The sequence below is a fragment of the Neopelma chrysocephalum genome, unplaced genomic scaffold (genome assembly GCF_003984885.1).
Source record: "Neopelma chrysocephalum unplaced genomic scaffold, ASM398488v2 Primary Assembly neopelma1_95431, whole genome shotgun sequence".
Lineage (NCBI taxonomy): Eukaryota > Metazoa > Chordata > Aves > Passeriformes > Pipridae > Neopelma > Neopelma chrysocephalum.
Window position 1 is genome coordinate 76,831 of NW_020924104.1, and position 27,806 is coordinate 104,636.

The 27,806-nt window shown below is 39.5% G+C and overlaps 2 protein-coding genes across 3 annotated transcripts in view; both read left to right on the forward strand.

The window, feature by feature from the left end:
- Window positions 1-1,825: 1,825 nt before the first annotated feature.
- PRKAA1 (protein kinase AMP-activated catalytic subunit alpha 1) lies at window positions 1,826-20,321 on the forward strand. Its single transcript, XM_027708072.1, has 9 exons — window positions 1,826-2,002; window positions 7,391-7,532; window positions 8,770-8,863; window positions 10,123-10,267; window positions 11,981-12,068; window positions 12,960-13,184; window positions 14,518-15,004; window positions 15,402-15,528; window positions 17,210-20,321. Exons 1-9 carry the CDS (start codon window positions 1,870-1,872, stop codon window positions 17,452-17,454), a joined length of 1,686 nt encoding a protein of 561 aa, XP_027563873.1. The 5' UTR covers window positions 1,826-1,869; the 3' UTR covers window positions 17,455-20,321.
- Window positions 20,322-20,438: 117 nt separating this feature from the next.
- TTC33 (tetratricopeptide repeat domain 33) overlaps window positions 20,439-27,806 on the forward strand; it is a 39,144-nt gene continuing 31,776 nt past the window's right edge. Inside the window, exons 1-2 of one of the 2 annotated variants that reach the window (XM_027708076.1) lie at window positions 20,439-20,676; window positions 21,473-21,701. In XM_027708076.1, coding sequence (XP_027563877.1) covers window positions 21,481-21,701 — 221 coding nt within the window. In that variant the 5' untranslated portion in view covers window positions 20,439-20,676; window positions 21,473-21,480. Of the gene's footprint in view, window positions 20,677-21,194; window positions 21,285-21,466; window positions 21,702-27,806 lie in introns of those variants that run through there. The other variant, XM_027708075.1, reaches the window with a different exon arrangement.

A 27,806-nucleotide genomic window follows, 5' to 3' on the forward strand; every position in this document is an offset into this window, starting at 1 on the left:
GAGAATTTGCAGGTGACACCAACCTGAGTAGTTCAGATGATATGTCCAAAGGACAGGATGCCATCAAGAGGAACCTGGACAAGCTTGTGGACTCATGTGAACTTAAAAGTGCCTCAACAAGGCCAAGTGCAAGGTCTTGCATGTGGGTCAAGGCAACCCCCAGCTGAGGGATAAAGGGATTGAGAGCAGCTTCATGAAGAAGGGTAATGGTGCAAGAAAAGCTAGACATGAGCTGGCCATGTGTGCTTGCAGCCCAGAAAGCCAACCACATCCGGGACTGCATGGAAAGCAGCGTGGGCAGCAGGGCAAGGGAGGCGATTCTGCCCTGCTACTCTACCCTCTACTGAGAGACCCCACCTGGAGTGCTGCATCCAGCTCTGGGGACCCCAGCACAGGCAAGATGTGGTTCTGCTGGACCATTTCCTGATAAGGGCCACAAAAAAGATCAGAGAGGTGGAACAACACTCCTATGAGCACAGGCTGAGAGAGTTGGGGTTGTTCAGCCTGGAGAAGAGAAGGCTTCAGGGAGACATTATGGCAGCCTTTCAATACTTGGAAGAAGCTTATCAGAAAGATAGGGACAGACCTGTTTTAGTAGGGCCTGCAGCAATAGAACAAGGGGTAATGGTTTTAAACTAGAGGAGGTAGATTCAGGCTACACATAAGAATTTTTTTTACTATGAGGATTCTGAGACATTGGAACAGGTTGCCCAGAGAAGCTGTGGATGTTCCAGGCCAGGTTGGATGGGGCTCTGAGCAACCCTGTCTAGTTGAAGATGTCCTGGCTGATTGCAGGGGAGTTGGACTAGAGGACCTTTACAGGTCCCTTCCAACCCAAATCATTCTGTGATTCTGATATTTGCAATGTCCTCAACCTGAAAGCTAGAAACAGCAGAAGAGATACAGGCCTGAATCTGGGCAAAACATATGCTTTCAGGGCATGTGGAAGAACCGTGCTGCATATTCAGTGGTAATGTGGAGTCAGAGGCCAAAGAGAAAAGGGCAAGAGGTGAGTGTCTGTTCATGAAATCACACCAACTACGCCAAGGAAGCCCTAATGCCAGCAAGTAGAAACCATCCACATTAACATCCCCCCATTTAATATTGTTCACTTAGTCTGGAGAACTGGGGAAAGGAGGTGAAGGTGTGGTAATTTCCTGTAACCTTCCTCTTCAATTGATGATCTCTCCATTGGAAAATAACCATTCAATAGTCACATTTTCTGCAGGTTTATCTGTTTCTTTGAAGGCAGGGTTGGAATGTGATTAAAAAATATAATCCTGTTATAGTCAACAATAAAACAAGTATGGTCTTTGGTATCATCCTTTTATGGTAGAAAATACAGTGTATGAAACGGAAGGTGGGTTACTGGCCTACATGCAACGTGAATGAGTGGTATGACTGGCTGGCAAGGCAAACCAGAGGGCAAGTTACCTGCTCAAGGTAGTAGAAGTTAAGAGGGTCCTACTTTTCATTGTATTCCCGTATTAGGGTCCGGATTTGGGCCAGGGAAGAGGCAGTGAGGAGAACAAGCAGATTTAATTTACAAGCTTATTGGAAATACAGACTTCAGAGGTCTATTTTACCAGAGCGGGCTCGCTGCAATGGTGCCATTCCTGCACTACAATTCCATGTACGCGCCCTCCACCTCCAGTCCCTGACGCCACCATGTGCCGCGGCCCCCCTCCTCCCCCCCCCCCCCCGGGCCCCCCGTGGGCCGGCCCCGCCTCCCCCCGGGGCCGCAATGGTTCGTCCCCGGGCAACGCGGGCGGGGGCCGAGCGCAGGGTTCGCTTCCGGGTTCGGGTGCGGGCGGGCGCTCTGTGGTTGCTCCTCCCCCACCGGCTCTCCGGCCCGGGCGGGCGGGCGCTATGCGCAGGCTCGGCCCTTGCCTCAAGATGGCGGCGGTGGCGGATAAACAGAAGCACGAGCACGGGCGGGTGAAGATTGGGCACTATATCCTGGGGGACACGCTGGGCGTCGGCACCTTCGGGAAAGTCAAGGGTGAGCGGCGGCAGCGGGGCCGGCAGGCGTTCGACCGCCCGTCAGCGCGGCCCCGGCCCGCGGGAGCGCCGCTCGGAGCGGGAGTTGCGCGGGCTGAGGTGCCGGGGTGGGACTGGCGGTCCCGCAGAGGGAAGCGCTGACTGGGGCAGAAACAGCTTCCTCATCTGTTTGTGCGGAAATAGCCGATAGAAGCTAAATGCTGCTGCATTTGTTTAAAACGGCGCCGGGCATGTAGCGAAAGTAGGGAGTCTTACTTCTCGAGCTGTCGATTTCATAGCGTTTTGTTACAGAAAAGTCTCGATGTCCTTGTAAGGAGGGCAGGATTTCTCTCTCTGCCAACAGAGAAATAAGCATAAAAAGGTGGGTCTGGGATTGTTGGATTAATCGGCAACAGAGCTGACTCACAGATACGGAAAGATTTTATGCTTAGTCTACTTGACCAGTGGTTATCAAAGTTTTTTTCAGCTCAGACTTTAAAAACTTTACACCGTAGGGGTGCAGATGCTGTGCTAGTGTATTTGAAGGCTAGTAAAAATAAAATAGAAGTTAAACTTACCCAGCACAGGTGGAAGAACTGTTCATTAGCTTATTCTCACTGTTCCTGCTGTGTTGCTTGTGAGAACTTCAGATATTGGGGCAAGGAAATTGAAAATATCTTTTCACAAATGAGTTGAGCTAAGCTCAGTCTATATTGTTCATAATTTTTTTTTTTTTTAATGGGTGCTTGCGTTTATAACCAGTAAAAAACTCCACAGCTTTTTTTTTTCCAGTGTAGGTGTTCCATTGTATGTGTTCTGCACAAGCTCTTTCAACTGTTGGCATGTTCTGAAGATGTTAGTAACGTACAGGAAAGAGGATATTTTTCTTGGGGAATGCAGTGGAAAATATTTTGAGAGCAGAGCCCTTCGAATCTCTTTTTCAAGGCACTTGGGAGTAGTGACCCCTAACTGACAGCTGGGATACCATTCCTTTCCTTGGGAATTTTCTTTCCTTAAATAAAGAGAAAATAATATAGCCCAGAAGACAGGCATCAGGCTCTCCTTCACCATGGAGGGACCATATGGTTGAGGGGAGGAGTCAAAGATGTCTTTGTTTTGGGTTTTTTACCCAGCACACTGCACAAAACTGAGATTGACATACGATCAGTGTTTTAATATGCTCTTAAATTTAAGAGAGCTCTGTTGTACCCCTGCTTTTCTTGTCCGTATGTGATCTACTGTTACTTTTGCTTTGGCTGTGTGTGATAAAGGAGATTTTATTTATGATGCACTGATTTTCCTCCTGGGCACACATTTTCTTCATTTAATACCAGATCGATATTTTCCTCTAATTCTAATAATTTTGATGTGGTTTTATCAATTGACATAATGCGAAAAACTATAAAAAATGTGTTCACTTCTTAAAATTCAGTTAGGATTGTCATTGAGCTCAAGTGATGTAGGGGGTCAGGCATATGGCTCCTTGAAAGTGGATGTTTAATTTTAACAGTGATGGCAGCCTGAAAACAGTGAAATGGAAAAACAGATTTTACTTGGTAATTGTTGAATATCTCATGCTATCAGATGAATTCACCCTGCTGCTTACCGTGGATGCTAAAATACCAGAAGTGAAAAGCTGTGAGATAGAAGAATATTGAACTAAAATCAACTATATGAGACACATTCTCATTGAAACTTTACCATGATTCAGTGTGAAACGTCTATCCCTAATGTTGTCAATTTTTTTCTTTAAACATTGCTGTTGTTTTCTGCTGAAACCAAATGCAAACTTTTATTTCCAGATATTTTTTGATTTAAAGTGAGTTTTCATAAAAGCAAGAATATTCAGGCTTCCAGTGTTCCATACTGAGAAAATGAGGGGTACTACTTCAGGCTGTAAATACACAATAATTGTTCCAGGCCTCTAGATCTAAGTTATCAGTGCTGGTCTGTATAGACTGCAGACATTATGAAAGTAGGTGGTGTTTATCAAGGCAACAATAAGGGACCTGGAAATGGACAGTGAAGATCAGTATGATATCTAATGTTGTGCAGCAGGTCGGCTTTGCACAGCGTAAACTACTGTTTGAGGTTTTTTCATGTTAGTGAAAACGTTTGTTTATCTCATTCTTTTAAAGACTGCTTTCCTCTGAGCTTTGGATTGGCTTTTTGGCCTGTTGCAGAATTGTTTCATTGAATACAACATAAGCTTGTTCAGCTTTTTTTTTTGCTACCCACTTAATGGCTGATACCTGTATTTCATGATAATGTTGTATTTACTCTGGATGGCCTCATAATCAGTTTTTTCCAATTGAAGAATTGCTGAACTAGGTTAGAGACTCTTGCTCCTGCACTTCAACAGTTAAATGAAGTCACTGCTGCTTTGAGACTGTCACTGTCTTGGAAGTCTTGCTGCTGTGCAAAGCCACAGTGAAGCTTGAAGGCAATTGGTATTAGAGAATAAAGAAATACAGGGATATACTAGGTCTGTTTAAATGACTTTTTTCAGGGATTGTTCTGAAGGGCTGGTAGCTAGTTGAGGATTAGGGTGATAAACATACCTTTTGGTTACTTCAAATTTGTTAGCGCTCCCTTTTATAGGTAATGCAAAGTAGCTTTCAGAAGGGTAACACTGACTGCTTATGTGTCTACATGGTGTTATCATCTGAGATGATGTTTTCAGCTCTGTCCTAATCCTGAATTCAAAAGTGTCAGCAGTCTGTTACCAGTCTCTGTCTGACGTTTTACGTAACGGATGCCTCGAACCATGTCCAAGAGAACAGTTTTATTTTGTGACATGGATGATTATTGAAAACTTGTATCTTAAAAAGTTAGGTGTGTTATAATTTTATATTGAATTAAAGGGAGGCAAAAATTACTGAAGAAAATAGAGATTGAATTTGAAATATTTTAAGCAAGAGAACAGGCTTTTTGGGATCTTTCTGTACCAAACCAAACCACAGTGTGTTTTCATTACAGTCATTTATTCAAAGTTGGCAGAGTTGAAGAAGCAGGAAATCTTGTTTTCTCCCAGTCAGTGAATAAAATAAAGGCTTGAGGCACACAGCCTTGAAGGCTATGACAGCTAGAATTGGTTTCAGTCAACTGCAAATGTTACTGTTTAATTTCTTTGAATGAAAAATTTGTTTTGAAAAACTTTTTTTGTGTGCCTTGCATATTGAACAAAGCTTGTAGCTAATAAATGACTTTATAATGTTTTTCTGAGTGCTAATGAAATTTCAGTCTAACATAGAGTGACAAATCAGAAATGAAACAAAGTGGCTCAAAAGTGAGGCTTTATAGCATATATACAGAATCCTCTATACACATAACACAGAACTGCATATATATAGATGTTAAGCTGTAGAATTGGTCATATATATATGCTACTTACTGTATAAAACATGCACCTTGTAAAGCAAAGGAAGATGCAGATTCATTCTGATTTTTGGTTAGTTTCTGAGAAGCTGTTTCTTAGTAACAAAAACTAATGTTACATTTAAACCTGCTGTTTAAAGATTTTTTTCAAATACTTCTGGCTTAGTTCAGTTCCCATTATGGATGGGTGAAGACCTTGTAATTCAAATGGAAGAGTTGCTTTTCTTATTTTTTATGTTGAAGATTCTTTACCCCTTAGGGTTTTAACATAGGTGATATAATTTGCTGGATTGCTTTGAAACTTGAATCACATTTGAACTGAAGAAAAGAAGGGGGTTGTGATTGCTTTAATTGTAGATCTTGTTCAAAGCAGATAATTCTCATACAGTTCCAGGCACTCACCTGTCACTGCTTTGTGGTCTCTCTAGAACTTGTGATGGATATGGGCTTTGTCCTGCATTCCTCAGCAGTGCCTGCCCAGTACTATGGTTATTGTGGCCATTTTTAGGTACTGGCTTCTGAATGAGGGGATTTGTTTTTTCACCTTGCAGGCAGAGCCTTTCTGTGTTCTCAGGTACTAGAGATATCTGAGTGCAGCATTGTGATGGTTCAAGGTCTTGGATAATCCACTACTGAGTTCCCTGCAGGAATTTAGAATGCTTTATTTACACAGTGGCTTGTAAGAATAACTGCTCAGATGCATGTCATTATCTTTGCCTCTCTGCTAAGAATTTCTTCTCACTTGCATTGGTGTTTAGCTCAGTATTGGGGCAAAGGGCAGGAAGGTCTTGTGTTGTGAATAAAGTTTGCAGGTGGGTGTTATTCTGTCCAAATTATCTGTTGAATGCAGAAGGATTTTTGTTTGTCACTGCTGTTTAATCACAGCTTCCCATGAATATATTTAAACAAAGCTTGAAGCCTGGGGCTTATTTAAATTCTCAAGTGAGGGGAGGCACCCAGACAATGTATTCAGCACAGGCCTGTTAGTAATGTCTATTCATGTGGACAAGGATGGACTATGTAGATGTCCCTGTAATTTGGCTTATCTTCAAAACGTTGGAATCAGGGTGGCAAATAAATATGGTATATTTATAATTACTGCAAGCAGAAACCATACAGATAGTGCAGCTTTCTAGTGGAAGAGTTATTAGCTTCTAAATGTTTTATCTATGATCCAGTGTTGGGTTTAAGAAAAATATTCTTAACAACTTCATTGTGACTACTTCCAATGGCTCCTGCAAAGTTTAAGACTTAAAGAGGGGTAACTGATTGAGAAATATTTTACAATTTAAAGAAAAATTAAACTCCTCGGTTTCTTTTCCACTTCCAGGAATGTATGAGGTTGGAGGTTTGCATTGTTTTTCATTGTTACTGTTGCATTTCATTTTGTGCATTTCTGGTAGTTTTTGCCACTTATTTTATATAGTGAAGCTCTGGTGTTAACTGCACAGACTGTGGAGCTTATAGAGCGTCAGACTGGTCCAAGGACAGATACATTTTTGTAGGTAAACTGATCAGATGCTCATAGTGGTAATTCAGAGCAATTGCTGAAACAGGCTTCTTGAGGGAGGGATAACATCGATTTCTTTAGTAGAGTGATCCCTGCAGATAAAGTAGAAGAGATACAGGAAAAGATGTTTTGAGTGGGTTACCAAGTAAGCCAAAAGCTTGGAGTGACTTATACAGGGAGAGAAAATGCTTTCTCTAATTAGCAAGGATGGCAGGGTTTCAGGATATGCTTTTTTTTTTTTTTTCAATATTGCAAAAAATGTAGTCATGCTGTGAGACTTCTGAGGGTAAGCTTCAATGTTTTTCTTACATAGATACATTTTCTAATGATCGAATTGTGGAAGAAGTTGGAGCAGGGCAGAAGAAATTACATACCATCTGATTTTCAACCTCCCTAAAGATAATGGGGATATGTGGAATGCTAACACCTTAACTTCTATTTCTTGGCTACAGTCAAAATGGCAAATAAGGTCTTTACTGAGCAGTTGAAAACCCTGACTAAATACTTCCTTGTTTCTTGCAGTTGGAAAACATGAGTTAACTGGACATAAAGTTGCAGTGAAGATCCTGAACCGACAGAAGATTCGCAGCCTTGATGTTGTAGGAAAAATCCGCAGGGAGATTCAGAACCTCAAACTCTTCAGGCATCCTCATATAATAAAGCTGTGAGTTTTGTTTGCTGTAATCAAACATATTTAAGCAGTAATCTCACTGATCTAAAATATGTTTAAAGGGCAATACTACAAACAATATCTTGTCAAAAAAGTAACCAGCTTCAAAGTCTGCAGCTGTGCCCTCTGTAACATACTTTCACAAAACTTATCTTTCCTGCAGGCTGGACAGCTTCCCTTAGATCTTTGCTTAGAAATTCTTTGGACAGGTATATAAAAGGTAACGTCATGACAGATACTTCCAGTAGCATCCATCTCTGATTTTAGAGGCTACTTCATTTTTCTTTTTCTGTTTGTATTTGATCTTTTTTTTTTCTACTTAGAAAATGAGTTATTAAGAACAGATCTGTAAAGGTCATTTTTACAGTAAGTTTATGGTATTTTCTCAAAGCATTCTTAGTGATGTACTGGTCAGTGATCTATGTTTTTTCAGTGTAAATTGTTCTCTGGAAGTTTTTTCTGTATTTAAGAACATGCAGTTTGTTATATGTGATTGATAATTCTAAAATCTTCAATATAGCAGCTACCCTGTGTCTAAATGTGGTATTTACAGTATGCCTGTTTACATCTCTTAGTTTATCAATAGTTCATCAGTGGATTTCAGAGTACAACTAAGTATATCCCAGAACAGACTCCTCATGTCTGGTCTGTGGAAACAAATTATAAAAATCATTGACTTTCTTTTGACTGTAATTTCCTGCAAAGTTAACCTGCACCTCTAGAGTGTGGGTGACTTTCACTGTCTTAGTCATGATGTTGGTGTTTTTTTTGTTGGTAGAATCTTGTTTCCCTTCTTCCAGTGACAGATGCCATGTTTATGCAATCCTTTAATTTGGCAACAGCTGTTACACTGAAGCTAAATTGTATTGTGTAAGATCAACTCACTCACTTCTTAAGTGGGTTAGTTTTTAGAAGACTATTGAGCTGATTTGTCAGCAAAATTGCTTGTGCTGCCAGTTTGAGTCCATGAATGAGTCCAAAGGGCATAGCTGTACCCAAAGCAAAATAGGAAGTGTCACTGCACCAATTGAAATATCAACATGGAAAATGAAAGAGGCAACAGTGAAAGGAGAGGAAATAGCTTCTGAAACATATTGTCATTCCAGTAGCTGTAGATTGACTGAAAAAATATTTTAAAGTATATTTTTATTTGACTGTTTGTACAACTTTTAACTAAATGTAACTAGTCTTTTACTGAGTGTGTAGACTAATAGATACCTTCTCTTATCAGGTACCAGGTCATCAGCACACCCACTGACATTTTCATGGTGATGGAATATGTTTCAGGAGGAGAACTGTTTGATTACATCTGTAAAAATGGAAGGGTAAGAAGTAATCCAACTTTGCAAATCAGTGACTTGCATTGTGTTATTGTTTTTGCAACATTCCTGTGTCACCCCCCACTGAGGGGACAGACAGATTTGTTTTTGGTATCCTTGGCAGAATGGTACAAATAAAGGTTTATTTTGTCTACAGAATATTATGATTAGCACAGGATTTATGATTAGAGTGGCACAGGCTTTCAGTGAGTAGAATCAATGTAGTACAGTTTATAAATAGTGTAGTACGGAATTTCTAATGCAACTTAACTTAGGGTATCAAATCACCCAGACCCTCTGCAGATCTAGTCAAATCTTAATACATACTCTTCTGTGTCAACATAACAATCACAGTCTAGACTTGAAAATCATATGAAAGAATACAAGTGACTCAGTTCTCCGAGGAAGCAGGGTATTGTGGAGGCATCTGTAGCCACTGAAAAGTCATGAGTCTCATTCCCACTTAGGATTTGTAACTGTTTGATGATAAAAGACACTGCTCTGGCTCCTGCTGCACTTCCTTATTCTATGACAGAGTCATCACTGCCACCAGGCTGGCTGGTTGCCTGGGAACTAAGGCTGGTAAGGAAGTGGGTAATCAGCCTTGCATCCAGGAATCTTGAGGCTGGTGGGGAGGGGAAGAAGTCTGGTTTGTCTGCTTGGTTCACAGGATCTTCAGGGCCTGATAATGAGGGAAGGAGCATGAACATATGACTCACTTGGTCACAGATGGCTGCTTGCCTCATAAAATGGAGTTAATAAGCTATCCACATTATCAGGGGCTGGGACCGGGGGACCAGTCACACCTTGTTAAATGAAGGTGTGTTTTCGTGTATTCTGCTTTAATTTTGCTGTTATCAATTAAAATACACTTTATGACTATGTTTTGTTCAAAAAGTACAAGTGGTTATGTGTTAACACATTTCAGATCTTTATGTGTGACTTTGTCATAGCATTTTTCCTCTTTACTAATATGTTAATTTTCAATGGCTGAGTACAAACTGGATTGATATGTATCTAGCTGCAGTAGCTGAAAACTGTTTCTTCAGTAAAACCCAGTATTGAAAAGCTATCAGTAGTAATTGTGCACTTATTAGTATCTTTAAGTCTTAGAACAGCTTCTGTGAAAGCTCCGAAGTCACTTCGAGAGACTATATAGAATACTTTATTTAGTTGTTAGGGAAAAATTTCCTCTAGCTCATACAAATGAAAAACAAGTTAACTTCCACTGTCTCATAATGTTTTAAAATCTTTGTCTATTTTAGCTTGATGAGAAGGAAAGTAGGCGTCTATTCCAGCAAATCCTTTCTGGTGTGGATTACTGTCACAGGCATATGGTGGTACATAGAGATCTGAAGCCTGAAAATGTGCTGCTTGATGCACACATGAACGCCAAGATAGCTGACTTTGGTAAGGATTTCTTTTTTGTGTCTGATTGCATCTCTGGTGTTAGATCCTGTTAGTAGCTATGGGAAATATTAATTAAAGTGTGTATGCTTGACTGTCCTGGTGGTGGGACACAATACAAGAGCATCAAGAGTATAAATGTAAAGCAAAATAATGTTCCTGCACATCTACTGAACTTGTTTTCCTCTCAAGCTTGTTTTTCAAGCATTTTCTGTGACTGGGTGAAATTGTGAACTAATTTCTTTGGTTTTCCTTAACAATACTTTCTCTGAAATGCTAAATGAACTTAGTTCCTGACCTTTGCACTTCAGAACTCACTGCTCTTGCCTGTCTTCACAATCCATAAAATGTTGATGCTTGGAAGGACAGTGCAGGAGCACTTCACCATATTTAAGAACCACAATGCTATAGTAAAAGAAACTAGTCCTATTAAATTAGACTGTTGAAAGAAAAAGAAATTAAAGTGTAAAAGTAAAAATAAGAACAGTTAGTCTTGCAACCTCCTATGCTTTTTTGCTATGTACCTGCTTAACTAGTCAAAAAGCTTATTTTTCATAGCTGTTTGTGACATAGCTGCAGAGGAGCCTTGCTGCTAGTCCTTGGAACTATCTGAGTCAGGAACCCTTACCATATGAGCATAGTAGGGTATCTATGCTGCTATGTCATGATGATATATCTCATGTAGTCATAGTGGATATGCCCTTGTAAAGTATTTTGAGTCTCCAGTGAAAGGTGCTAGGTAATGTTGAGTATTCTAAGTATGTTTTAAAATTATGGTGTTCAGCCCTGGGAATCATACTGATTTCTCATGTGTAGAAAATGCTGTGGGTGAAATGGCTTACATGGCAAAGGAATGAAATACAGTAACTTAATGTCAGTAAAACTGTAGCACCTCAGTTAATCATGACTAGTTAATAAAAGCTTTTGTGTATTAGGATATGAAAGCTAGTCAAGCTGTACTCTTTCATCTCCACACACCACCACTACCCCACTGCACACTCCCTGCTGTCCCATAAAAGTGCATAATTCCTTCTTGGAGACTGAGTTCTTTGGCTTATGGTAGTCTTGATCATGCAGCTTCTGTTGAAGAAACTAGAAGATATTTTCCACAGGTCTTAGACTTTACTGAAGGCTGGTGAATGAAGATGGTCTAGTTGATGCAGACTTCAGTTGCTAACAGACTATCTAAAAACCAAATTCCTGAACTGCAGTGATTCCAGAACCAGCTGAACAGTGCAGCGGTTTAAATTGTGGTGAAGTCATGTTTATTCCTCAGCTCCCCTTAGAGAATTCTGGGAAATTCTGTGGTAGCATCTTCCATTTTGGCATTTTAGAAGCAAATGTGTTTTTTAGTACTTTCTTGTTAATGACCAAAGTCCTATCTTGCTATTCTGCTTCATCTCTCTTAGAGCAGCTTTGTTCTCTGTCATGCCTGTGTCATCCAAACTGAACTGGTTTTTGTCTTGGAATGAATATGTTCTCAAACATTATGGCAATAATGGATTGATGTAACTCAGATTTCTGGTAAACTAAATAGAGGATTATGTGGCATGCTCATAAGAGAATTTCAGTAATTCCAAACAACGTTATTTCTTAACTGGGATAAATTTGTTAATTTTCTAATTTGATTTACTACTGGTTTGTTCTAGGTGGTATATGCAGTGTGAAATCGTTTTGCTCCCTGAATTTTTAGTAGTTACTCTTATACACTTTCAGGTCTATCAAATATGATGTCAGATGGAGAATTTTTAAGAACAAGCTGTGGTTCCCCTAACTATGCTGCACCAGAAGTAATTTCAGGAAGGTAGTTTCTTTTATATTGGATACATGTGTGCATGTACTTCAGTCATTTTGCTGCTTGATTCTAAAGGCTACAAAACTAGTTCAGTTGACAACCTTGATGCTGAGAAACTGTGGGCTGTTAGTGGTATTGATTAAATTTTCATGAATATTTAAAGCTTCTGTGAACTAGCTTTGAATAATTCCTGTAAGGTAGAGCTGCTGTCTGATGCCCCAAATCCAGTGTGTACAATATGCCTGAATTGATTTAAAAATCTCATGTACAGCTCAGACCTTGGAAGGAAAGGTGCAGATAGAGTTACAGGCGAAGCCTGCTGTGAAGTTGAGTAGCAGTGAAATACCTGCTGCAGAGCAGATACTCAGTCTGAAGGTAACTTCCCCTTTTGTGGACTATGATTGTCAAATCTGCTTTCAGCCAACAACCCTCATTTTGCCAATTTTTGATTGGAGACCAGATGTCTGTTTTACTCTGACAGTAGCACACAATATGTGACGGGTTCTACTATATGGACTTGTCTTAAACTTTTCAGCTTCGATTTGGGAGATAGGTGACTTTGCACAGATTCCTCTAAGACATTGATAACAATTTATGACATAGGCTTTTTTAGTAGTAGATGCATGCTTTTTTCAGTTTGCCATTGTTTGAAATTGCATTGTGGATTATTTTTATATAATAGAGAGGAAAGCTCTGTACTTGTGCCCTGTTACATATTAGAAGGGGAAGGACATTGAAGTTCAAAGGAGGCATGGCATAGAACTGAAATGGTATCGTACTTGCACATCAGTTGTCCTAAGTTAATGTGTTTTTAATTACTGTGATACAATGTAAGAAAGTTGAGGAAAGAAATATTTAAATTTATTGCACACAAATCACTAATAGCTAATCTTTTCACAGGTTATATGCAGGCCCAGAAGTAGATATTTGGAGCAGTGGGGTTATTCTCTATGCTTTATTATGTGGAACACTTCCATTTGATGATGATCATGTGCCAACCCTTTTTAAGAAGATATGTGATGGTATCTTTTATACCCCTCAGTACCTGAATCCGTCTGTAATTAGTCTTTTGAAGCACATGCTGCAAGTGGATCCAATGAAGAGAGCAACAATCAGAGACATTAGGTAAAACCCTAACTCATGTCTGATCACCAGATGATGGAATTACAATAGTGCAAATCTGGAGAGCAAAGAAATCATTCATACAGCTTGTCCATGTTTTTTAGACTGAGATGAAAAATTCGGCTTCTGGTGGTTTGGTTTTAGCTCTGACAGTGCTCATTTCCAGTGGACAATGAAATACCTATTGGAGGTCACAGTAAAACAAATTATTTATGTTATATGTAGAAATTCTGAGAAACTTTTAAGTTTAAGACTGCCATAGCAAAGCTGTTTACCTGCAGAATGCTTTGCAAAAGTTACACTGTATAGACTTCTCTGGGTAGAAAAAAATTGTCTTAGCTGTTAAGAACCACTCCTCTGTATTGTACATGTCTGAGGAAGCTCTTTAATCTGATGATAAAAAAGTTGTTGAATAATGTTGGTTACGGAGCGTGGATGGATTATAAATCCTAAACATTTCTGTTTAGAACAACTAAACAACAGAACTAAACAACTGAAGCAAAAGTCATCTTGTTTAGTAAGGAACAAAGAAGCTTCTCCTAAGAGGGAGCAGGGGAGGGAGTCAGAAGAGGCAGCCCTTTCTGCACCAGAGCAACCATAAGAAGAGGAAGAGGAGGAGGAGGAGGAAGGGACTGAAATTATAAATGAGAGAGAAACCACCTGATCCCTATCCCTAAATTATCTGGGAGATGGCAAAAAGATTTCAGCCATCAACCAGGTGAGCAAATTCTCAGCTGGTTACTCCAGTGCTGGGATGTTGGGGCCAAAAGTCAGGAATTAGAGGGTGAGGAAGCCTGGCAGCTGAGATCCCTTGCTTGGGATAAGGCCATTGACAACAGGATTGTAAAAGGATGAGGAGTCTTCAGTCTTTGGAAGTGAAGAAAGGTATCCCTTCAGAGAAGGTCTTGCAAACTCCCTAAGCAATTGGACCATCGTTGGGGGAGGTATATCCTGTACCTGAGAGAATTAGCTGTGGTGGAGGTGATCTGTAGCAACCTGGATGACAATCATGTATCCAAAGACTGCTAAATATAATTTTATATAAAAAGCTGGTTGATGAGTTATAGAGAGATATTTTTGGAGCTCAGGTAGTTGAAAACCTTACAGTGAAAAGGATTGGTTTTTTTTCAGTCTCTTGCAAAATGTCTACTAAAATCTTGTGCAGGCGGTGGTTACTTTATGTGCTGTTATATTTCCTGTGTTCCAGGGAGACTTAGACTGGCAACTGTGATTCTTCTTGTACAAACTAAAATGAATTTTATTTTTTAAAAGACTTTGATGTTAAAAATGTTTACGTTACTTACATGCACTCAGAATTTTTTATTTTTAATTCTAGGGAACATGAATGGTTTAAGCAGGACCTTCCAAAATACTTGTTTCCTGAAGACCCGTCATATAGCTCTACCATGATTGATGATGAAGCCTTAAAAGAAGTGTGTGAGAAGTTTGAGTGCACTGAAGAGGAAGTGCTAAGTTGTCTGTACAGCAGAAATCATCAGGACCCTTTAGCTGTTGCTTATCACCTCATTATAGATAACAGAAGAATAATGAATGAGGCCAAAGACTTCTACTTGGCTACAAGTCCACCAGATTCTTTTCTGGATGATCACCATCTGTCTCGCCCTCACCCTGAAAGAGTGCCATTTTTAGTAGCTGAAGCACCACGTCCTCGCCACACTCTTGATGAGCTGAATCCACAGAAGTCAAAACACCAAGGTGTGAGAAGGGCTAAATGGCACTTGGGGATACGGAGTCAGAGTCGACCAAATGATATCATGGCTGAAGTTTGTCGAGCAATTAAACAACTGGATTATGAATGGAAGGTAACAAAATAGAGGATCTTTACAGCAAACAATAGATTTTTTGTTTGAGCTGTGTAGTTACATAGCCCAGAGGTCTGAAACTGTATTTTCTCATACTGGGATATGATCTCATGTGCCTGTGCTGTGCAAGAAGGGTTTTGGGGGAAGCTATTCGTGCTGACAGGAAAATAAGTCGTGCTAATTTGTCTTAAGTTTTCTGTTGGGGCTGTAGGAATATTTTTTTTCTGTTGGCTAAAAAAAAACCCAAACCAAAAACCACACAAAAAACCCCCACAACCAACAAATCCAACAGGTAAGCTTGTAATCACTCGATAAATACTAGTGAGTTGAAATGACAATAACAACATGCAGTGATTTGGGAGCAGTTCTGGTTAGTGACTCATCTCCTTTGTACTAGGTTGTAAACCCATATTATCTGCGTGTTCGAAGGAAGAATCCAGTAACAAGTGCATATTCCAAAATGAGTCTACAATTGTATCAGGTGGACAGCAGAACATATTTACTAGACTTCCGCAGTATTGATGGTATGTGAAGAATTACTTAAGTTAATTGAGTTGTAAGGGAAATCATTCTAAATGCAAACATGATTTATTTACTTAGAAGTGTTGCCCTTTATTATTTTAAACCAATCTAATCTGTATTAGTGTTTCTTTATTCTTTCCTGATCTAGTGTTCCTTTTTTTTTTTTCTCCTTACTGAACTATGTTTATTTCTACCCCTGAGTTTTCTCAAATTTTCTTCCTGATTGTGCTGAGGTATCAGCTGCCAGGCAGAGTCAACCCACCAGTGCTAGTGGTAGCTAAAATCTGAGACAGGAATTGTATGCTTGTAGTAACTAAAGTCTTGAAAACATTTGGTCTAATCTGTAGAAACAGATATTTTATAGAGTGGCAGTAGCAGACCATCAAATCCTGGTTGGATGTCTTCCGGGAAATGAGTGGAGGAGCTAATAAACACTGACCACAATGCTTGTTTATGGGCATAAAAGAATAAAGCAAAATTACCTACAGCCAGTGGTGTAGATGACTAGCCTTGGAAAACATTGCATGGAAAAAGGATTTATTGAAGTGCAGCTTCATTACAGCATAGGATGGCTAAGACTGTGTCCCGTGACAGTTTAATCTTATATGATTTAGCCATACAGTTCTTGCCTTGTTCCTTCTGACAGTACAGGTACTTGCTTAGATCCAGTGGTGCTTGACCCAAGGGACCGGTAACTGTCCTGTGCTAATTTACTGCAGTATGGGACAAACACCATCCCTGTTGGAGAGGGGATGACTGCTTAGGGCCATGCAGCTAGGGGAGAGCAGCCTGCTACAGTCCTGGTTTCAACTCTTAAGGAAATACAACCCAAGGTCATGGATTTGTCATATTTCTTCCAGCAGTGAAGCTGGTTCCTTTCTCTCCGCCATGGTTAACTGTTCTCTGTTCCACTTAACAATTTGTACTTAAAAGTAGCTTTGTGTAAACAGGGGAGATTGCCTTTTCACTTATTTGTCCTGAAATAACTTTGCAGGTGCCAGGTTAGAGTCAAGTTAATGTTCAGTATTTAAAGTAAGAATTAGAGATGCTTCATCATAACACTACTACTAAGATGAAACTATTTCCTCCTCATACTGAACGTAATGTAAGCTGCTGCAGTACAACATTCTATGGTGAAAAACTTCCAGAATTGAAAGATAAATTAATGCTGATGCTAGCGATTAATTTAATGTAGTAATCATAATAAAATCATAATAAAAAATACAAATAATAACAATGTATAAATACCCAAATATAAAACAAATAAAAGTAGAATAAAAATAAAATGGATGCAAGCAAAAAAACATCTACAAAACATTTGAACTTTTACTGAACTTAATCTTATGCTATCTTGTTTTTGTTTAAAGTAACCTAAACTGAACTATTAGCTGCTGAAATAAGTTCATGAAAAACATGGCTGGTGCTGATCTTAACTAGATGTAAATGGTTGTGGACCACAGTTTAGAGTACAGAAATAATTAGCATAAGGACACCAGCTTTTGTGTTACTATGTATTTAAGCTTTTATTTTGTATCAAATATACAGTTTGCAAAAGCTATTTATGTATTAATCAAGATTTTAAAAGGCAAGATTTGGAAGTGTGAGAAGGGGAAGGTATTTGCTTTTCCTATAACTGATTTGATACTGATTCCCAATTTTCCTCCTCTCTTCTCTTGCCCCCAGATGAAATTACTGAAGCGAAGTCTGGGACTGCAACTCCACAGAGATCAGGTTCTGTGAGCAACTACAGATCTTGTCAAAAAGATTCGGATGCTGATGTGCAAGGAAAATCTGCAGATACGTCCCTTACCTCATCAGTGAACTCTTCGCTTGACTCCTCCACAGCTGACGTAACTCCAAGACCAGGGAGTCATACAATAGAATTTTTTGAGATGTGTGCAAATCTGATTAAAATACTTGCACAATAGTTTTGAAGATGGGCTTATTTCTTTTATAGCAATAAGCATGCCTAAATCATAGTCAGATGCTTCCAGTTATAATCAAGTTAAATTAACTAAGGCGCTGAAAAAGCTAGCCACAATGCAATTTGCATGGGGATTTAAATTAGTATGGGCAGTTAGCATATATTATTTTGAGGCTGGAGTGAATTCTGATTGCCTGCTGCCCAGTGGCATAACACAGGTACAGGAAATAACATGCCCTTTGGGTAGTGTTTATAATATTTTACATTGAGTGCACATTAGCCTGCATATAACATTTAAATTAGATGGACCTCCTTGTTTTTTTCACTGGTAATACATATATCTGATGCACTGTAGGTAAATGTACACTTAGTAGTTCAGTGACCCAAATATGAGTTGTGACTCAGTTGGTCAGAGCTATCATTAACAGTAATGTGTTAAAACTGCTATGTTTCTTCCCCCTTATTTGACAGTAAATAATAAAGACTAGTTTGATATGTTACAATGTACTATTTCTAACAATACATTTTATTACGTGCATGCAAATCCAGCCAGTTGGAAATGTGTGCAGGTGCTCTGTAATGCACTGAGGGTGAAATTCTATTGGCAGTGAATAGAATGAGTCCACAACAGTGGTAAGAGACTTAATGCTGAGAAGACTTGGCACCCCATGGGCTAAATGAAAATGTTGCAGTGTGGAGAACTGTGAGCAAGCCCCTGGTCTGTGTATGTACCTTAGTGTGGTAGTAGCACAGCAGCTCCTACTGCAGGCTGAGAATCCTTTTCCTTAGAAACAGTTAAGGGCACAGCTTAAGAGCTGTTTCGTGCTATTCCAGAATCTGAAATTGACAGTTTTTTAACATACAAGTTTATACTTTGATACAGCTGGTTATCACATGTTAACTTAGGATATACTGTGTAGTGTTCGCTTTGCAGTTAAAACTACATATACAGGATTTTATTTTTTCCCAGGCTGCCTTAATAGCAAACTTTGCTAATTAATGTAACTGAATTAAAGTCTAACTTTTCCATCGAACGTTGAAAACTGATCATAACAACTTGAGTGCTAATACTGAGAAAGTTTTCAATTACAAAACATAACATGTTCAATAACATAACCCATAACAAAAATCTTTCTGCATTTACGGTTTTTGCAACATTTTAGGAAGAAGATTGAACTTTATATGTTAAAATGGCAGAAAGTACTTGTACCTTTAACCTCTTGCATATTGGATATAATTAGCCACAGTTCCATTTTCATCTAGCCCTTACTAGACATAAACAGTCATAAAATATTTAGGTTTGCATTCAAGAATTAATGTTCCCTTCAAAATAATCTTCATGACCTACTTAGTTTCAAGGGAGAGGCTGGAAATCCAGGCATTACTATGAGCAGTGAACCTGGACTCTTCAAATGGATGGCAGTTCTTGCCAATGACTGAGATTTTATTCATGGGAGACTGCTAGCTACAGATATAAGAACAGTTTAATCCTGGCCACCTGGCTTCAGTCCAGAAATTAATGTTTTGAATATGCACAGAATCTGAAGAAACATAAAGCTGCTTTAAGCTCAACTGCTGTAACTCTGTTCTGAACTGGGCGATTGTGAGGTCTGTCTAGTAGGTGGGTACAAGTTACAACCTCATTTCTTTATGCTCAAGTGTCACACATGGTCTCTGTAGGGACATTGGCTGTATCACTGTACCTCAAAGTGGAACATAAAGTTTTGCGTTTAAACTCCCGAGGTTCAGATGTCAATATAAGGGACCAGTTCCAAATCCTACAATAAAGTCCTGTTTTTAGTCTTTGAAGAATTGGTTCTGGTGTACTGAATAAATCAATGTGTTCATTTTTGTAATCCTTTTATTTCAAAATTACTAAATATTGCACTTGTATAAACACTACAAACGCACAGGTTTTTAAATTGCAGTAATTCCTCTTCTGGAAATGGTTTGGGATCACTTACATATGCTAAACTATTTATAAATGCTATCTGCTCCTTGTAATGCTGACAACAAATGCCAGGTGTCAAGGTGCAAATAGCTTTTAATTTTTATATACCTTTGGCCCTCTTGTGCATTAAGACAACCATGTTTTTCCTTAGTTTTGGTAATCTGGAGGTTAAAGCAAGTTTCTGGCAGAAGTGTACAATATGTGTATTTTAAATAAAGTAAATTTTTATTGGTATGGTGGATCAGTTTTGATGGTCAAAGGTTTTTTGAGTGAACTGAGATTTTTATAGGGAATGGGAGGGGTAGAAAGGGGCACTAACAACCTAGTTGAACCCAGTTGCCTGTTGTGTGACTTTCCTATGCTTTGTAGATCTTGCTGTTGAAATTGCTTTCTTCACATGTTCCTATTGATCTTGCAGACCTTTAGCCTTGCACTAGAAGCTGCCAATAGGCTGTGAAATGGAACTTCACTAGAGAGTTGCCAGGGTTGTAAGGAGGCAGCTTATGCAAATACACAAATTGGTCAACTGTGTTATCTGTATTCCCAAGCGTACTCCTTTTGGAGTATAATGAATTATCTTGCCTTTGTATTGTAACTTTTTCAATAACATGGATAAACCTGACTGTCCATGTGCAATATAACTCACTTGGTAATGGATAAAAATTCATCTTGGTTGTGCAATATTAAAAAAAAACTTTCATGTTTGTCTTGATAGTAGTGTTTCATACAAACTTTGAACTAAATTTTATTTTACCAGTTGATTACCATTGTAAGATATGAAGTCCTATTCTTTAACAAATATGTGCCTACTTCCTCTGTTAATTTCTTTTGACAAAGCTGAATGGCAAAAATGCTTGTTTATAACTGTGTAACTTTTTAAACTTTCAAAACTTAAAACCAAGTAAACATAAAATACTGAACCATCTTGTTTGAAACGATGTGCATGCTTTCTTTTAGTGTTGTGTATGTTATAAGTGGATAAGAACTGTTACACTTGTTTTAAAAACAGCAGCTATTACAATTTTAGAAGGAGCAGCAACACGACAAAGGACTGCAGAATTCCCAGCTAGGCAGGCTGGTTCCCCAGCTGAGCTCACACGGTCTTGCTGTTTTCTCCTAGATCCTGTAAACCCTTTCGGTGCGAAAAAGGAATTTGCGATGGGAGGGACGCTGAATACTCAGTGTAAAAGCTGCCTTTTTCCCCCCTGTGGTGACTCGCCTTGTCTGCCCTTTCCACTCATCGCGGATGGGGCTTTTGCCTTGGTATTTGTCCCTGTAACTTGGCAGCAGTTTTAAACCCTGCAGCCTGTCTTTTTTGTTGTTTGGTTGGTTTTGTTGTTGTTTTTTTTTTTTTCTTCCGTTTAGAGTTAAACCCCTTCCTGATAGCCTTGGTCACTTTTCCTTGTGGTATATCCCGGCGGGAGCCGCCTTCCCGCGGGGCGTGGCTGTTGTCCCCAGCGCAGTCGGTGCTGCCGAGGTGGACCGGCCATTCCCGCCCCCCGCACCTGTCCCCCTGCGGCACTCGGGCATCAGGAACGGCTGGTTCCTACAGGGACGAGTGTTGTCGCCCCTCCGCCCTCTTCCCCGTGCTCCGCTAACCCCCGCTGGCCCGGTCCGCACATGCATCCCGGCGGGAGCGGGGAATAGCCGGCCCGCCGCACGGGCTCCTTTACCCCTGGGAGCCTCAGGGCAGCGGGAGTTCACACGCACTGACACCCCGAGCCGCGGCTGTCCTTGGGCGAACTACAGCTCCCGGCTGTCCCTGGCTGCCGGAGACCTTCCTTCCCTTTCTTTCTTCCTGCCGCTGCCGCCCCGCCTTTCCGCTTCCTGCCGCTGGGCCACGGGTGGCGCGGCACTTCCAGCTCGGGGGAATTGCCTGGCAGGTAACGGCAGTGGGGCTCCAAACTGGGCTTCCCTCATTAACACCTGTGGTGGAGCCATGGGCGGAACCGGCGTGGGGGACTGCCAGTCTGCTCCACATTACTGCTCTGGGGTCGAGAGGAGTGAGGTGTGTTCTGTGTGCTTAAATGCTGCGTTACCTAACTACCGAAAATGTTTTTTTTTTCTCCAGTTCTCCAGATGGCTTCTTTTGGGTGGAAGAGAAAGATTGGTGAGAAAGTTTCAAGAGCCACTTCTCAGCAATTTGAAGCAGAAGCTGCGGATGAGAAGGATCTGGCTGGCGATGATGATACTAACTGGGTGCATGCAACTAAGAGAAGAAAGGAAATTCTCTTAGAAGACTGTGTAAAGAAAAGTAAGGAGCTCAAGGATGAAGGTGCAGACTTGGCTGAAAATAGGAGGTACTGATGTTGTTGTCTTACTCTTCTAGTGAATAAGTACTACATGCTATTTTAATCCCCTCTCTAAACAATAGGTAATTTGCTAGTATTTACATTTATGGTTTTCATATTCTAAAAAGCGATAATTTCATTCTGCCTTTGCTGTGTGGTACTAAATAAGTTGTTGCCTTTGGTGGTGGTGTCAGCTGTGAAATTAAGTCTATGTTCTATCTTATTTTTGTGTGTTCTCATAACAACAAAAAAGAAGGCAAGAGATGAAAAACTGGTTGGATCTGAAAGTTGAAAGGGTAAATAAGATGCAGTGAGATAAGCCATACCGTAAGTAATGCTTTAGCTGCTCTTGAAAATCTGTGTTTTCTCTTATTGAAGGTGACCCTATTTTGAATGTGTACAGTGCCCAGGCAAATACTGCAAAGCAGCTAATGCACTGTTAATCTGCTAATGCTTTTGGAAAGTCAGGTTCGGGGAGTTGCTCTGCACGTAGTTTGCTTTGGATGTTGTATATCTTTTCTCTGTGGATTCTGGTGTTCTTTTTTTGGTTTTGTTTTTCTGTATTATGTAAAGTGCAGTAAATCTCTTGAACAGCAGCAGATAATCTGTTGTAAATGTGGTTTAGGGCAGGGAAATACTGAGCAGCAGGTAGGTTTTGGTGCTTTTAATATCTTCAGTTGGTCTTAGAAATTGAGTTCTCCATTATCTGTCAGTTAGAATACAATACGAAAGCTTAACCCATCCATAAGGATTTCTTGTAAACTTAGTGAGAACTATATCTCATCAGAAATGCTTTTAAGAACTACTGAGAAACTCTGAATGGTTCTAACAGTTATTAGAAAAAAGTTAACATTCATACCTGAGGCTTAACAGAAGTTCTTACTTAGAATTGTAATTTCCATCAGTTACTCTAGCATGCTCTGTACAGTTCAGGCGATGATGGGGATATGGTGCTGCTGGGGTACATAACTTTCAGACAGATTTTTCTCTTTAAAAAAAAAAATCACATTGGTTGGAGGCTAAACTTACAGTGCGAGACTTTTATTACTTAAACAGGTGGAACAGTTGATGTACCATTACGGGGAACTTGAGGAAGCAGACCGAAAGGAATGTTTATCCTGTCAGGTTGAAAGTGGTTGCTGTAATTGTGTTCAGGTTTATGTGGTCTGTTTCCTGAATATCCATCTGTACAACATAAGCAGACATAATTAAATACTTAAGGTAGATTCTTTCCTGAAATATGGTGTAGTAACAGTTAAGAAAAGATTTGAGTCGAATTGTGTAGCATGTAGGTAAAAGGATAGGATCTCTTCCACTGAAGAAACTCAGAAGGAAGACAAAGAGTGAGCATTAGAGACTTACAAAGGTTGGTTCTTAGTTGGTGTCACTTGTGGAGTGGAGATAAGGGGATTCGAAAAGAAAACAGACCTGTGAAGAAGCAAGAGGCTAAATAAATAAAAGAATGGAAAGTAATAAATTCAACTTCATTTCTTATAGAAGAGAGACTCAGAGGTAATATGCATGGCAAAAATTAATATGATGAAAGGTGAATTTTGTAAGCAGGCTATTTTACCTATTACTTAGGTAAAATAGTGATTACCACCTTTATGTGGTGTCAGTCTGTTTAGCTTGCTTTTCTGGTAAGGGAAGGCAGAGACAGTGTTAAAATCCTTACCATGGATTTGTTAGTCTCTGTGTGTAGTAAGTCTGTTTCTGTGGATGAGTGAAATCTGATTGTTTTGTGTTTGCAGAATGGGTCTCAGTACTTCTTTGGGGGAGGGAATAAGGAATAGGCTTCCTGGGTGTCAGAATTTGTACAGCCTGCTTTATTTGCCCATCAGCAAACCTGGGAATGGTGTGGGTGAATTGTCTGGGAGGTGGTGGCGCTCTGTGGGTTTTCAGCTTTGATGGAGCCTACTGGAGGAGTATTTGTACTTGCTGTAATGTGTGTGCATGAACCTGTGAAGCTGAGACAGACAGACAGAAGAAAAATGGTGATGAAGATAACAGTTTCTGATGCATATTTTAGTCTTTTTGTGGGATGGGAGGAAAGATTAGGAGACAAGCGGAAAAAGGTGTTACACTATGTCGATTATCACAGTGGATCTGTTATTGTGAAAAATATGGTTAGGAGATCCTGACCTAGGAACTTGTAAGTAGGGAGTTTTGAAGATGGTTTGTGAATGAGTGATTTTGTCAGAACAGCAAGAAAAGGCAGACATGTGGAATAAGTGTCATATTTGTATTTTTTGAGGTATGAGGAATAATTAAACAAATATATACAAACATACACACAGTCTTTTGGGAACAGGCACATAGGGCGATTCTTGGGGCTGTCCTGAGCAGGGCCAGGAGTTGGAGTTTGATGATCCCTGTGGATCCCTTCCAACTCAGCATATTCTGTGATTTCTGTGAACAGAATACTGTCTGTTGATGGAAAGAATGTAGAATATTCCAGAGGAGAAAATTTTTTTGCTTATAATGCTGGTGGATTATCTAGCTTTAGACATCAGCATGGATGTGCCCATACACACTGGAACTAAAAAAAAAAGGCAACAAACCCCAACCAAAAAAAGCAAAACCAAACCAAACCCCAAAAATCACAATCCAGGTTAGTTTTTTTGTGTTGATAGTCCTACACTCTTTTAAATCTAACATAAGTTCATGTGCTCAGCCTTTGTATTTTGAACACAGCAATTGTCATTACAGTATATTTTGACTGGTAGGTAGGGAAGTCTTCGACTATGGCCACACAACGGTGAAAAAAATAAAGGGTTTAGGAGAGGTTAAACAATGAAGTATGATGTCCTCAAGCATATGGCATGTGAGAGCAAACAGCAAGAAGAGAAACTTCTGTCAGACTAGTATCCTCCGTATAACTGAGTTGCCTATTCATGCCGGTAGCTTTGCAATCACCCTTTTGTGCTGTTTTCAAACTACGAACTTCCTGATCTGCCCAGGAAGTGGCGATAGAGTTCTTCTCAATGTGCCCTGAAGAAGTGCAGAATTTCTGTTGAAGTAGGCACTATTGGGTTTAAATTCTTATTGATTTGCATTTAATTTTTCGGTTTTGCTAAATTGAAGTTAATACTGCTCTTGCTTCTGATGGTGTTTACTCCATATTGCACTAAAAAAACCAAGTCCATCTCGATTGGGAAAGTCTTGTTATCAGCTGGAACACTCTTATGTTAGGGATTCACCTATAAAATAAATATTTGTGTCACTTTGTCACTTAGTGTATAAATTATACTGATTAATAAGGTTTTACTCTTAATTTGCTTTAGACTTTGCAGCAACAAATTAAATAAGGACATGTTAAAGTGCATTGAGCACACCAGATAACAGGTCAATTTTTATGAAACTGTTAATTTTTCTAGAAGGATTAATTTTTTAGAAATTAATTTAATTTTCTAATCTCCTGAAAAAATTGGGCTTTTCTGGAGGGTCAGTTTTTCCACAATTTAGCAGCTGAGACTTTTTCCTCTGATGCTCATGCCAGCATGTGTAGTTTGTGATTTTTTACCTATATATGCTGTAACTGAGTTTGTCTTTTTCACTAGACATTTTAAGATGTCAGCTGATGAAGCACATACCTTTAAAAAGTATCTTTAGTGTAGTGGTAAGTCAAGTGTCACTGAAAAAGTATGTTTAGCAGATAGAGCAGAGGAATAACACCTATTTAAATAAAGTTGAAAAGCCTTCTATCATGTTCTTTTAACTCTTGTATTTGTTCCATTTGCCTGTGTCTTTCAGGTTTAGATTGTGATAAGTACTTGTTTACTAATGAGTTATGAAAATGCTAAGGTAATAAAATTGCTTTCAGATTATATTGATAGTTCATTTTGATGCAACTAACATGGCAAAGGACAGAGATCATTATGTTGAAATTGCCTTTCAATTTTCAGTCAATGAAACTGATGTTACTTACATAATATAGTGCTAATAAAGAGGTTTCCCAGAAGATCCAACAGCTGCCTTTGGCAGAAACATTTCAACAGCTTAATGCGCTTAGTTACATTATGGAGTAACCTAGGAAAAGTGGAGTATGTTAGAGAGAAGAGGGATCCAGGAGAGCTGGTGACATTTGTTTTAAGTTACTCCTCTCAACTCAAGAATTATTCATTCTGATGAAGAGGAAATCAAGAAAAGGTGAATAAAAGTCCTTCATGGATGCACAGGAAGCTCCTGACAAAATCCAAACATAGAATGGAGATGTACAAGAGGTGGGAGCAGAGTTGTGTGATGCAGGAAGACCTGAATATGCAGGGATGGGGTTGGGAAAGCCAAAGCCCACCTGGAGTTGAATCTGGGGAGCGATGTGAAGGGCAAAAAAAGAAGGGCTTCTACAGATGTATCAGTAGCAAAAGGAAGATGAAAGATGTGGGTCCTCTACTGAACAGGGTAGGGAATCGAGTGATAAATGATGCAGAACAGGCAGAGGCACTCTGTGTCTTCTTTGCCTAGGCCTTTACTGGTAAGACTTACCTTCAGGAACCCTGGGCCATGAGACCTGAGGGAAAGTCTAGTGTAAGGAAGACTTGCTCTGGGTGGAGGTGAGTTAGACTATGAAATGTTTAGATAAAACTGATGTATAGAAGTTCATAGGACCTGATGGGGTGCATCCTGGAGTGCTGAGGGGTCTGGTTGATGTCATCACAAAGACTTCAACTGCATTTGAAAGGTCATGACAGCTCCTGGGAGCTGCTAGAAAACAAACATCACTCCTTACCTTCATGAAGGGAAAGAAGGAGGATTCAGGAACTTTTAGGCCAATTAACCGTAAAGCTATCTATGGGAACAAATTATGCTGGAAACCATTTTGAAATGTGGGAAGTACAAGAAGGTTGTTGGGAGTAGCTGGCATTGATTAACAAAGGTGCAATTATGGTTGGCCAACCTGAGAGATGACAGATTGATCAGGGAAAGGTATAGATTTTCCATCATTGTTGATACTCATAACCTACTGGCCAGAACTCCCCCTGAGCAACCTCCTTCAGATGACCCTGCTTTGAGCAGGGTGATTTGACTAGATGATCTCTAGAGGTTCATTCCAGTCTTGGCCATTCTGTAAATATGTCCCATTAAAGCTACAGACACAAAGAAATTAAAAAAGCTGCAGTTTGCTCTTCCTTCTTACCCTCTCTGTCTGCTAACTGACTTCATTTAAAGCAAAGATGTATTTCAAAAAGTTAGAAAATCAAAAGGATTGATTCAGTAGATAATCTGGGAGTTTACAAATTCTTATTTCTGGCTCCTAGAATAAAGGCTATAATTCTTATAGGCTGCTGGGTATAGTGTATTGGGAATGTTGATGCTTCCATAAGACTAACCTGAAAGCCCTACAGAGTTTTGATTTTTATGATTAAGTGTAGGAGAAATCGTTGGAAAAATGCTTATGATGAAACTAGGAGAATGTACTAAGTACTCACTCCTACTGTTCCTTGGAGGCTGAAAATAACTGGTATCAGTATGGATGTAATTTGCATGCCAGGAATAATTAGCAGATATATATAGTGCTTTCCTCCTTCAGAGTGAATTACCAGTATCAGTGTTCTTCAAACAAAATGAAACTTTTTAGTATCAATAATTATTATCTTTGATTAAGTTGAGAGTTTTCTAGGGTCAGTCATGTAAAAATGCAGAGAAAGTAAGTTGGTTTTGCACTGTAAGTAAAAATGTACAGTGTGAATGGGGGCTTGATTAAAATTTTCATGAGTTCTAGTCAAATACCTGATCAGTTTTTAATGTTTTCCAGTGTTTAGCATTACTAGTTTGTGTTTGTATAAATCTTGGTTTCTTTTACGATTCCTTGAGAATTCCTTACACATGGGATGCTCACTAAAGAGCCTAAGGGTGTATAAGATGGAAGTCTTGAGTGCAGAACACATGAGCTGAAACAGTAAAGGGTGAACAAGTAAGGACCTTGTACCTTTGTTTTTTGGAGAAAGCATGTTACAGCTTCTCTCTTATTAGTCAGAACATACAGATTGTTTTTCAGGCCTCATAACCTTTCTACAGAATTAAAAAAAGTGCAGAGAGTGGTTTGTAGTGTTTAACACCCTCCTGTAAACTGCTGTGTGAAGTAATACGTAATTTTTGTCTTAAGTTAATTTT

Bases quoted from the DNA above. Each gene is read 5' to 3' on its own strand.
- PRKAA1 (XM_027708072.1), top strand. From the start codon at position 1,870: ATGCGCAGGCTCGGCCCTTGCCTCAAGATGGCGGCGGTGGCGGATAAA. The intron at 13,185-14,517 runs GTAAAACCCTAA...TTTTAATTCTAG, and splicing joins GCAACAATCAGAGACATTAG to GGAACATGAATGGTTTAAGC. The intron at 15,005-15,401 runs GTAACAAAATAG...CCTTTGTACTAG, and splicing joins AACTGGATTATGAATGGAAG to GTTGTAAACCCATATTATCT.